Raw genomic sequence first — 12,135 nt, 5'->3', positions numbered from 1 at the left:
GCAGACAGACAGACAGACATTTTTGGGAAATGAACAAATAAGGGATTCATTGCACCAGACACTGATGTGTGATAAAAAGGGAGGAGGGTCAATACTGTGTCATATATTCTCGGTCTGCCAGCCATGTAATGCAGCTGGAATGCCGTTTCCTGGATCTCCCTGAGGACAAGTCACAGTGACCTGATAACACTATTATGGATCTCAAACGACTGCGTCAGGTTCTCCGACGTCTCTGGTTCTTCCCCGTCCACATCAATCTGAAGTAGACTGAACGACGACATATAGGAGAAAGGGAATGTTGCCCGCGATTGTTGACCTGCGATTTTCTCCCGCCGGAGCTTCGCCGCCTCCTGCAGCGGGCAGCGGGCAACGCCGAGGCTGTGGTCCCTCGGCAGCGGGCAGCGGGGCTCAGGTGGGAGACAATCTCGGGCAACAATCCCTTTCTCCTCTATGTCGTGGTTCATGTACTTCAGGGAGTCAAAGCCAAAGTTCCTTTCCCCCAATACCTTCTCAACCATGGCTGAGATAACCCCAACTACGAGTCTCTTTGTGGAAATACCAGAGACGAGAGTCCGACGTGTTATGCGCCATAACACCAACAGCAGAACGGTTATCCAAATAAAGAAGTGTAGGCCTATAACACTTGCGTTACAGTCCTGGAGCTCTATATATAAATAATATCAGTTAGCCTAATAGGCCTACATATCATATAATACATAATATCACGACCAAAAGCTTTGTGAGCCTCCAGACGATATTATGAATCAGAAACGACTGCGTCAGGCTCTCAGACGTCTCTGGTTCTTCCACTTCCACATCAATCTGATGTAGCCGGCAGCTGGCTGCCCGCTGCCGGGCGGTGGTGCTTTGCGGTGGGGTGCCTTGCGGCAGTGGGCGGCAGGCAGCGGGGCTCAAAGATGGCTGAGAAAACCCCAACTACAGTCTCGTTGTGGAAATACCAGAGATGACAAAGAACCAACGTGTTATGCACCCTAACACCAACAGCAGAACGGTTATCCAAATAACAAAGAGGTGTACAACACTTGCGTTACAGTCCTCGAGCTCTATATGTAAAAAATATCATATAATACATATCATATAATACACATTATCACGGCCAAAAGCTGTGTGCGCCTCCAGACGATATTATGGATCACAAACGACTGCGTCGGGTTCTCAGATGTCTCTGGTTCTTCAACTTCCACATCAATCTGAAGTAGACTGAACCACACGCTGCCGGCTAGCGGCTGCCGGTTGGCGGGCAGCGGGCTCAACGATGGCTGAGATAACCCCCACTACATGTGGCGCTCGCCAGGCCAAATTCTCTGGGCGGGCAAGGCAGAGAAAGGGGAGGCAGCTTGGCCCCTTATGACGACATATGGGGCCACATTCCAAATCAGCCCGCTTGAGCTTCCATTTTTTCAAAGGCGAGCAGAACTGGGGGACCATAGGCAGGCTAGGGGAACTCATATTAATGTTAGAAAACCTCATAAAGTGAGATTTTCATCCCATGGGACCTTTGAGATCAGTGGGAGGGATCCTCATTAGTCACGTTGAATGGTCTGACCCGGGGCTTTGCAAGCTGGGGGTCACAACCTCAACAGTGCGGCGCCAAGTGGATTGATATATGGCCAATCATTCAAAAAAATTGAATAATAAATATCCATGTCTTGTATTCTTAATTTGATAATTGAAGAAGACTGAAAAGGGATAAAAGCCCATTGAAGAATTATATGTTGGTATATGTAGTAGATATGTAATGCAACATATCTTAACATAGCCTATTTGAAACATTTATGACGATTTATTACTCATTTTAATGCAGCCTGCACCACGGCATCACGTTTTGGGTATGGCTTATCTAAACTCTGATGGTTTAATAGTCTTCCTTTTCCAAGCCTATAGCATTATTCTCTGGGTGGTTGGAGTCTACACTATGGTGCACCCTCTATCATTTTAGGAATTCCCCTATACGCCCTTCCTAATTGAATTACAGACTTGCCATTTTCTATTAACAGAATCGAGCTCTCTGAAAAGGAGAACATCAACAGGTCTATCCAAATCCTAGCTTTACCAAGTGCTGAGCTTCACACATATGCAGTTCCCGGTTTTTTTTTATAGCCTACCATTGTGAATTGTTCACTTTACACGTTTCCCCTCGAAACGGACTGGCACTGCCCATGCACGCACAATCGCACAGCAACAATTTATTTTCCATCTTCTCGGGTTGGAGCGGAGCTCAGTGTGTGTGAGTCACGGGTGGGTGTCTCCTTGGGGTGGGGTGTGGTGTGGGCGAGGGTTTGGCACTTTCTCCCGTGCATGTAGCTCGCGGCCAGTGGGGGAAAAGCAGCTATTGACTCAAATGACAGAGAGAACAACATGCATTTAGCTTTTTCTGTCTGCGAATTCAACGGCGGTGGCACATTGTTCAATGATGATACTTTTGAAATATAAATGAGTGCATCGGTATGAATATGTCTGGCAGAGAGAGAGAGAGAGAGAGAGAGAGAGAGAGAGAGAGAGAGAGAGACAGAGATACAGAGAGAGAGAGAGAGAGAGAGAGAGAGAGAGAGAGAGAGAGAGAGAGAGAGAGAGAGAGAGAGAGAGAGAGAGAGAGAGATACAGAGATAGAGAGAGAGAGAGAGAGAGAGAGAGAGAGAGAGAGAGAGAGAGAGAGAGAGAGAGAGAGGGACAGAGACAGAGACAGAGACAGAGGGAGCGAAAATGCAGTGCATACGCACACAAATAAAAAATATGCATACAAATCATAATGCACGGTATGAATTGTGAGCCGGTGATCCACACACAAGTGTGTGGTTCAGAGCAGATGATTTATGAATTATTTTCCCCTCACTCCTCCAATGTGTGCGCCAGATGTGAAGCGAAGCTACAGTCGAGGTCTTTTTCGAATGCATTCGATCAGCGGCTTCAGAAAATCAGATTCCTTATTTCTGAAAGAAAACGTTGAGTTGGTTTATCTGAATTGTTTGGGCAGAATTACAGTCTACGGTGTGCTGGTCCATGCGCCCAGACGTATGGAAAGTCTGACAAAAAGTACATAAAAAAGCGCATCGATTTCTGACCTTAAATCCCCCAAAAACATCAGGTGACTACGCCAGTCTCTCGTGGGTTTAATCTTATTCATCGCCCCCCCTGGCTATGCTTTTCCCCAGCTTTGTGTGCAGGCCTGCTACCTGTCTGCCAAGATCCAATGGGCGCGGCTGGGAGCTGAGCCCACTTCTCTGTTATGACTTGCATGAGAAAGTTAAGCGAGTGGACTGAGAGTGACACGCCAGAACATCCCACCACCAGCGCCGGGCTGGACTTCTTATATACTTTCTGCGCTGCTTCACCCAAATCAGTTGGCATACATCTTGGCAAGCTGGATTTTAACACGTCGTCTCTGTAAAAAGTGACGTGAAGTGTTTTTTTGTAATCGACTTCGCTCAAGGTATGGATTTCCCTATTTTTGGATAACACTTTGATTGATCTATAGATGCATGAATTGTGTATTTTTTCTGCTCTGATGGCGTTCTGTTGTGTTTTGTTCACATGCGCTCCGCTATTTTTTTCTGGATTGTAAATACTTTTTTGGTCGACTATTGGATTGCAAAGTGGACTTTATAGTGGTCTCCTGCGGAGCTCGATCACTTTCGAGCCTCAACGAAACTTTCTCATTGATGATGGAACGAGTCAAATCTGCATTGCGTTTACTCGTCTGGGTTTGAATATACTGGACTACTATAATAGGGACGAAGTATGGGATTGTTATGAAAACTTAGAAAAGTAGAAGGAAAGACTGATAAGAAGATAAAATGATACCTTTGAATTTCGGCCACAATTAAAGATCAAGGAGGAGACATGTTCAAGGAAATTTGGCAAAAAGGGTGTGGTGATAAAGAGGTCTTTTGTGCCCTCAGAATTCACTGGCTTCTGTTCTTTTGTTGTCATGACGTTAAAAGAGACAGAAAGTGAACCCCAAGCCTATTGAAATCCTCTCTCCCTTTCATGATGGATCATGAATCATTATTGTTATTACCCCATGTCCCTATCTTTATCTGATCTGGTGGTGTTATTTAACATGAGCCATAGACAAGATGTATTCATTTAGATGTGTTTGATTTATAAAAACAAGTGAGCTTATCTATTATAGTTGGTCAGAATTTGGTTAATGCTGTAAGGGTGGCACATTTCGCACAGCACACTAATGAGAATAAAGTAGTGTTGGTGTGTTTTTGCTGAGAGGCACAATGTCAGAAAAAGACAACAATGTCTTGAAATGTGGAATTGTATCATACAATTTGCAACAGCAGCCTTGCTGTGTAATATCCACCCCTTGACAGCTTCTATTAGAGAGAATTTATATTTCTAATTTGTAGGTTCAAGTTTGCAGCGCTATTTATTAGAATAAAAACAAACAAAGACTTTTCATCATTAGTGCTTGGTCTCAGCTTGAACCCAATCAGCAGGACTAATCAATGCAGTATCATATTATATACTAATTTTAACCATCATCACCTCTCCAGATAACGTTGGATGGACGATCTAACAACAAGACAGAGAAACTTCTCAGACATATCGGGAGAAAATGGTGAGATTCTTGCACTCACTCATCTGTACAAGTGTCCTTCAACAAAGCCAATCATTTTATTTGTGGACGAGTCAGACACTAAAGAGGCCATATTTATTAACCGTAGGCTACAACTACAAGTGCATCAGCTGCCCCTATATTTATTTAAACTTATCTGTGAAATATGACATGCACCCCACCTACACCACACAACTATAGAATCAAAGTGTGTTTACGTTTAAACGGATAGGGTATTTATAAGGGCTACAAGTGGTGGAGAAAGTGAAGTGATTGTTCTCCTCATTGCCTTGTATGGCTTTGGTTCACTGCTTAAAATGCCACGAAGTCAACGGACAAAGTACTGCTAGAGTTGATGTTGTGGACAACAAGTGGCTAACGGTGTTTCATTAAGAACCTCTGCCAATCTTTTGTTGGGTATCCAATGTGTGTGTTTGACATGAATTTACTTATCTACCACTGTCAATATTGGCACTCTAAGCGATCTGTTAAGTACACTTATTAAGGTACACTTTAATAAGCGCACTGTTTGACTCAGAACTAGTTAGTATCTCTACTATAACCCTGTGTAATACTTGTCCTCGAAGAGCTTTGTTTGAATCAGAAGTAGTGGTAACTATACTGTAACTAAACCTGTGTATATTTGCACTAAGTGCTCTGTTTGAATCAGAACTAGCATTGTGTGTTTTTGTCATTTACAAGAAATATAACCGGTGTGTATTTGCACTCTCATACAAGTTCTGCTTAAATAAGAACTAATTATTATTTATTATAACTAACCCTGTGCATATTAGCGCTCTGAGTGGGCTGTGCGAATCAGAATAAGTTATAATTAGTAGTCTCAGCCTCCACCAACATGTGGAATAAAGGTTTATAAGAAAAGGCTTATTTGGCATAATCACTGTGACACATGGGTGGATGGAGAGGTCAAAGAGAGAGATGATTATACACGCCTGACACCAACACAGACAAACATATATAATCAGAGCTTATTCTGCCTTAGTCAGCGCTCTCTCACATCAAATGTTAGATCTCAAGATTAGAAGAAGTTGGAAGTTCCTCTTAGCATACAGTAAATGATCTCCAACCCAGTTCTGGAAAAGAGGTGTTTCCCTCCAAGTGTTTGCATTATGTTGCTAGGATAAACTTCCCAGCAATTAGTAGTTATCCTTATTTGATATCATTAGCGTCATTATTATTCCGTTATGAAATTCACTCTGTAAAATTCCCATTGGATCTGATTCACCTAGCAGCCGTACTGATTAGTTTGGTGGATAAACCTTCTCGAATCTTTGGGGGAACCATGACAACCCAGTTTAAATGCATTCTAAGTGCTACTCTGGTGGGGAAACAGAATGCAGAACTGAAAATAATGCATTGATTCGTCATGATTTCCAAAGATTCTGGAAGGTTTCCCCACCCGACTAATAGGGTCTATGAAGCTGAAGCTCTGAATCTTGGTACGCAATGTATTCCGCTGGGTCGCACTGTGGTGAATGTGTGTTTATATTGCTTATAAGCTTTGGTTCTGACAAACAAAGGTTGCAATTAATCATTCAAGGCGGCTCAAGTTACAGATTCATGTTAAACCAACAAACTAAGAGACAAACATCTAAGAAACCAGAAAGAAAAGAAAAGTATATATATCTCAAAGTCTGGAGTGAGTGACTCATTCTCTCTTTTTTTTGTGTCTTTTTTAAATCTATCAGTCTTGACAGAAACTATAATTTCCTCGAGCAGACTGGCTTCCCTGCCTCCAAGTGAGTTCCTTCATCCTTTTCTATTTATTTTCAGTCCGTTTTAAATATAAACCGACTACTGTGGGGATGTCTGGGGTTGGGGAGGTGGAGCGGTGTGGGTAATAACGCGCCGCCGTTCACTCTTTGTTTGGTTGTGTGTGTCTCTGTTGCTAGAGGGAACCAGTGGATCAAATCACAGGAACATGTCCAGTGGTGGAGGAGGAGGAGGAGGAGGCGGAGGGCTGGAGAAGAATGTCTTAACCCAGAACAGCGGTGGAAGTTTTTTCTCTTCAAGTGAGCAAGGAGCCCTATAAATCATGAGCTGTGTGCGGGAGGCTGTGTGCCCCCTTCGGTGACGCTGCTCAGTGCCAGTCAGGGGGATGCCGGTTGTTTCATTGTTTAAAAATGTGCTGCTCATGCCGTGAAGGGGAGTAGAGTTGAGTGTCGATGTTTGGTTGCCAAGATCAACAATTAGAATGTGATCATTTGAAACATTTAAACCAGTCACCCTCCTTCAGGGTGACAACATCCCACATATCTGTAGAGTATCAATAACAGTCTCGTTAAGATGATCTTTAAATGACATGTGGACGACGTACACATGTGTGCGTTTTACTAAAGGAAACCCCCAAGAACAAAAAAAAAGAAGAAAGGGAAAAGCGGTTGAACCTAAAGTTACAGTAAACCCCCGTTAAAAGGTTCCAGCTGTCGCGTGGTCTAGTAGTGCACTGACCGGAATTAACCTCCCTCCCCCAGCCTCCGTGGGCGTGAACGCCAGCAGCAACTACAGCTCCTCTTCGGGGGTCTACCTCGGGGGGGACTCCTCCGGCGGCGGAAGCGGTAGTCGCGGCGTGGGAGGCGGTCGCTACGGCGACCTGGACGGCTACGGCAGCGGCGGGAACAGCAGCGGCGGCGGCTACGTGGTGACCTCCGTGTCCAAGGTCAGGTCCAGCTCCTCCGGGGGGGGCGGCGGCACCGGGAGCGGGCGGAGGCTGCAGAGCGCCGGCCTGGCGGGGGGGCCGTCGCCGTCGTTCCGCGACAGGAAGAACGTGACGAGCCGCTCCGGGGGCTACGAGGGTGAGGAGGCCTGGGAGCAGTGGGATGGATGCCTAGTTGGCGTCCGGCCTGGCACATTCTGGGAAGGAGAGGGAGAGAGAGAGAAAGATAAACACAAGCATGAGTCCAATAATACAGGGGGGGTCAGCGCAGGTCACAGGAGCGCCGTTCGCACCTCTCCTTCTGTGGGTTGTTTCAATTTCTCTTTCGTCTACTAGGAAGTTCCAGCGGCAACTCCTCACCAGAATTGTCCCGCAAGGACTATGGAAACTATTGTGAGTGAGGATAGGAAACAACAGCGATTCACTCCTGTCTTACGTTGTGGCAACTTGTGGATCAACTCTGACGATACTCTGTCTGTCTGGTTGTCTGCCTTCCTGTCTGTCTGTCTGTCTGTCTGTCTGTCTGTCTGTCTGTCTGTCTGTCTGTCTGTCTGTCTGTCTGTCTGTCTGTCTGTCTGTCTGTCTGTCTGCCTTCCTGTCTGTCTGTCTGTCTGTCTGTCTGCCTGTCTGTCTGTCTGTCTGTCTGTCTGTCTGTCTGTCTGTCTGTCTGTCTGTCTGTCTGTCTGTCTGTCTGTCTGTCTGTCTGTCTGTCTGTCTGTCTGTCTGTCTGTCTGTCTGTCTGTTTATCTGCCTTCCTTCCTGAGTGTCTGTCTATCTGTGTATTTGTGTGTGTGTGTGTGTGTGTGTGTGTGTGTGTGTGTGTGTGTGTGTGTGTGTGTGTGTGTGTGTGTGTGTGTGTGTATGAGTATAGATATGCTAGATACATCTTTGTACGTACATGAATATACAGTACATCATGTGTGTGAATTTGTATGTGCGTGGGCTAACATGTGTGTTTATTTCTTCACAGGTGCCAATGGCCCAAGAGGGCGGAGCCAGAGCCGAGGTGAAGTTCGATTCCCTTAATCAAACACACTCTATCATCAAACGCACTCTCTTTCCTTCCTCTGTGGACATGATTAAGAGCTGAACAAATAAAACAGACTCCGCACTCCCCCCATTGTTTTTATCTCTGACCACTCCTCCGCTTTTAGAATGTGGTGGGAGGGGTTTACAAGTATTATACATCTGGATGTCTTTTAATTCTGTCCATCTCATCATGATTTTTTTCTCTCTCTTTTGGTTTATAGAGAGTGAGATCAGAGCCCGCCTCCAGAGTGCCTCTCCCACTGCCTGCCGATGTGAGCCAATCATCCATCTGCCAGTTTTTGTTTTGTAATGTTTCACACACACACTAAAGCCATGCTTTAGGGACATACCTCAGTGTTGACTCTATGGGAGTGTTGCTAGTAATAAAATGCTTTAGCTCCATCTTTGATCAATCTCTTCATGAGATCCAGCTGCTTGAGTGAATTTATGAATAAGAGATGGAGACAATCCCTTTGTTAAACAAATTCACACAGGTCCCATTCAGTATTGTTGTAGATTTGTATTGGTTCCCACCAAAATATTTCCAATAACAAAAAGCTTTATTTAAGTAATTACAGGTTAAAGATTTGCTCTCTTCTTTATCTGCCTAGTCGTGTTAACCCATCAAGATTGTAGATCAACCAAAAACCAAGAACCTCTACCTTATTCAAACTCATGGGCGTTGCATGTAGTTAGGAGTTCATTCATCCCACACTTTAGAATAGAAGGTGGTTTGCGGGGCCGTGAGTCAGCTCTGTGCGGTCCTCACTAGGCTAATGACCCGGTGGTTTCCAGGGACGGAGCTGGATGATGTGAAGAGGCTGCTGAATGCTGGGAGGTCCAGCAGCGTGAGCCCCACTCGTTCCTCCACCCACTCCACCACCCTGCCTGTCCCCAGGAAGGCCACGGCCGAGGCCCGGGTCAGCAGCGAGTCCTCACAGACGGGTAGCTAGAAACACTCACACTATCAGAACCAGTCGGGCGTATTTATAGTCTGAGATACTCAGAACCGAGAACCAGTCTTATGTATTTATAGTCTTGATCTACTCACTCACTAAGAGGACCTTATCCGCTACACCATGCACGCACATATTCAAATAAACACATTCAGACAAGGACACATGCAAACACACACACATACAACTACACAAATTGGTACACGAACCGCAACAAACATACGCCTACGCAAGTGAAGTCTCGGACACAACCTCTTAGCTAATCTCCTTCTTGTTCTTCTTTCCGCTGCAGTTTCGACCCACTTTGAGAACAAACCCAGATCCGGCACGTTTCCCATCGGCTTCACCAACGGCCATCACGACATGGCCGTGCAGACGAGCCAGTCCACCCAGTCCGCCGCCCAGTATGGCTCCGATGGGCTGAAGGTCTCCCAGTTCGACAGCGGTTTGAAAACCAACCACTACGACATGAACGGGAAACTGGGCCAATACGACAGTTTGAAGTCCGGCATGTACGACTCCACCGTGACGTCCGACCACTACGACTCGGGTATCATCCCCGGTATATTCGTGGGCACCGCCAAAGCCGGCCAGTACAACGGCGGCACCAAGTCCAGCCAGCAGCAGTACGAGATGACCACCATCAGGTCCTCCGTGGGCCAGGACTCCAGCGCCCGGTCGGGCTACGGCTACGACGGCACCGCCCGCTCGGGTCAGTACGAAACGGCCACGCTGGACGCCAGCGCCCTGCCGCTCTTCAACTGGTCCACCAACGCCCTCCTCACCTCCCCCACCGCCGCCACCTCCCACGCCACAGCCAACGTGGCCGCCGGCGCCGCCGCGGGCAGCACCAGCAGCTACGTCTACCAGAGCAGCACCAACAACATGGGGGGCACCGGCCCCATCATCGGCACCACCCCGTCCTCCCTCTCCGGTGAGAGCGCCTGTGAACACGTGCACACGTGTACACGTGTCACGTGCACAAGCAGCCATTTTTCAGACCCGCGTGGACGTGTATTAGCACGCTGGGCGGGTTAACGACGCCATTCGATAGGCCGTAAATACAAAGTATCGGATCTCCTTCATCATAGCTGAATAGTAGTAATAACATACATTTAGAACGGTTCATCCTGTTTTCTCATCCCTTTTTGATGTAATTTGATCATATTATATTACAAATTACCAATCACATGATCCCCGGGTTTTTGATTTCCCAACGACTTGACAATAAAAGCCCTTACAGTGACATTTCAGGTTACGTAAGTGCAGAGACGCTTATGTTATTTTAATCTGTGTGTCTCTGTTTACAGTCTACGGCTTCCAGAACAATCTGGGACCTACTTCGAGCACTGTGCTTACTACCAGCGGTGCTAACGTCACTGCAGGCACAGGGGGTAAGCTTAACTAAGCTGTCTTTTGTACAATGCTATTTGTTGCTAATTTACCAAAAATGATAACAAATGCTTATCTTTTTTATTCCCTGTATGTGACATTAAAATACTGTGTGTGTGTGTGTGTGTGTGTGTGTGTGTGTGTGTGTGTGTGTGTGTGTGTGTGTGTGTGTGTGTGTGTGTGAGTGTGTGTGTGTGTGTGTGTGTGTGTGTGTGTGTGTGTGTGTGTGTTTGTGTGATCAGGTTATGGAGTACAGAAGAATGTCTCCAGCGGTGGTCTCCTCAGCACTGGAGTCTCTGGAAGTACGTTTAACGGACCCCAATTACTTTATAATGCAATGATATTAATAGAGTACTCAAGATAAATTACTACTGGTTACACTTTACATAAGGGCACATTAATCAACCATTAATTAACATACGTTGAATGCAGTAATAAGCATTAACTAACAGTTAATTAACAGTTAACTAATGTTCTAGTAATCATGTAATAATGGTGTTCATTTTCGCTAATGGTGATCAAGATAACTAAGATAATAGTATTCCTATTGGCTAAGTTATTTATCTATACATTATTTAATATGATTTAACCTAAGACTATCCCCTATGCTAATACTATATAATAATCTTTATTGTTGCATAACCAATGCATAAACAACCAACTAATTGTGAACTGCTACTCTTCTAATAAAATTAGGCTTTATAATCATGATGTTAATCATAATGCGAACATCGATCATAAGACCAAACATAATTCAGCAGAACAAGTTTCAACACAATTTATTAGTCCTTCCATCACACCTGTTCACCTCATTTCACCTTCACTTTCTTCTTTTGTTTATAATAAATGTTTAGCCTTTCTTGATATGATTTGTTTTTTTGTTTTGCCCTTCAGCCACAAGAGGCCAGACAGAAGATTCGTACAAGAAGGACTTCAAATACGTGATCTTTGACAAGGAGAACGTTGTAGCCAATAAGGACACAGAGGTGTTGATCCTCGCCAAGGACAGCGGCAAGCAGTTCACCAGCAGCGGCATTCATCTAGGAAGCGGTCAGTACCTTGCTGCCCCCCTGTGGACAGATTTGAAATAGTATTATATATATTTTATTATAAAAAATACTTTTTAATCTTGTTTGAATAACCGTTTGTATTAATGATTATCTTACAAAATTTTAATATTCATTAGAAATAGGTCCCATTGCTTAATTAAAGCAAAGCACTATTATATAAGAGAAAGGATTTGGAATATGCAGATTTAATTAGTTTAATTTAATTATTTAACTTATTGCAACTTTTACACATTTTTGACTTTGCGTTTGAATCATCTGATTTGCCTTAATAGGCTCTCTTTCCGGTGACTCCATGAAAAAGGAGAAGATGGTTTCCAGCTATAGTGAAGGAGCTCAGATGAAACAAGCCGGCGGCAATTACTGTAAGGAAAATTAAGCGGTTTTAAAAACAATGTGAATTGATTAGAGTATAAAAGCTGAACA

General features: G+C 44.8%; 1 protein-coding gene across 3 annotated transcripts in view; it reads left to right on the top strand.

Moving 5' to 3' along the window:
* Positions 1-3,214: 3,214 nt before the first annotated feature.
* LOC130404837 (collagen alpha-1(XVII) chain-like) overlaps positions 3,215-12,135 on the top strand; it is a 31,361-nt gene continuing 22,440 nt past the window's right edge. For all 3 annotated transcript variants that reach the window (XM_056609765.1, XM_056609766.1, XM_056609764.1), the window contains exons 1-14: positions 3,215-3,451; positions 4,527-4,591; positions 6,298-6,348; positions 6,502-6,621; positions 7,084-7,404; positions 7,602-7,658; positions 8,236-8,271; positions 8,516-8,566; positions 9,090-9,239; positions 9,543-10,184; positions 10,561-10,644; positions 10,885-10,944; positions 11,537-11,692; positions 11,985-12,074. In XM_056609765.1, the coding sequence (XP_056465740.1) occupies positions 4,537-4,591; positions 6,298-6,348; positions 6,502-6,621; positions 7,084-7,404; positions 7,602-7,658; positions 8,236-8,271; positions 8,516-8,566; positions 9,090-9,239; positions 9,543-10,184; positions 10,561-10,644; positions 10,885-10,944; positions 11,537-11,692; positions 11,985-12,074 (1,873 nt within the window). In that variant the 5' untranslated portion in view covers positions 3,215-3,451; positions 4,527-4,536. The remainder of the gene's footprint in view (positions 3,452-4,526; positions 4,592-6,297; positions 6,349-6,501; positions 6,622-7,083; positions 7,405-7,601; positions 7,659-8,235; positions 8,272-8,515; positions 8,567-9,089; positions 9,240-9,542; positions 10,185-10,560; positions 10,645-10,884; positions 10,945-11,536; positions 11,693-11,984; positions 12,075-12,135) is intronic.

Source organism: Gadus chalcogrammus, chromosome 15 (assembly GCF_026213295.1).
Source record: "Gadus chalcogrammus isolate NIFS_2021 chromosome 15, NIFS_Gcha_1.0, whole genome shotgun sequence".
Classification (NCBI taxonomy): Eukaryota; Metazoa; Chordata; class Actinopteri; order Gadiformes; family Gadidae; genus Gadus; species Gadus chalcogrammus.
This window is presented reverse-complemented; position numbering and strand designations above follow the sequence as displayed.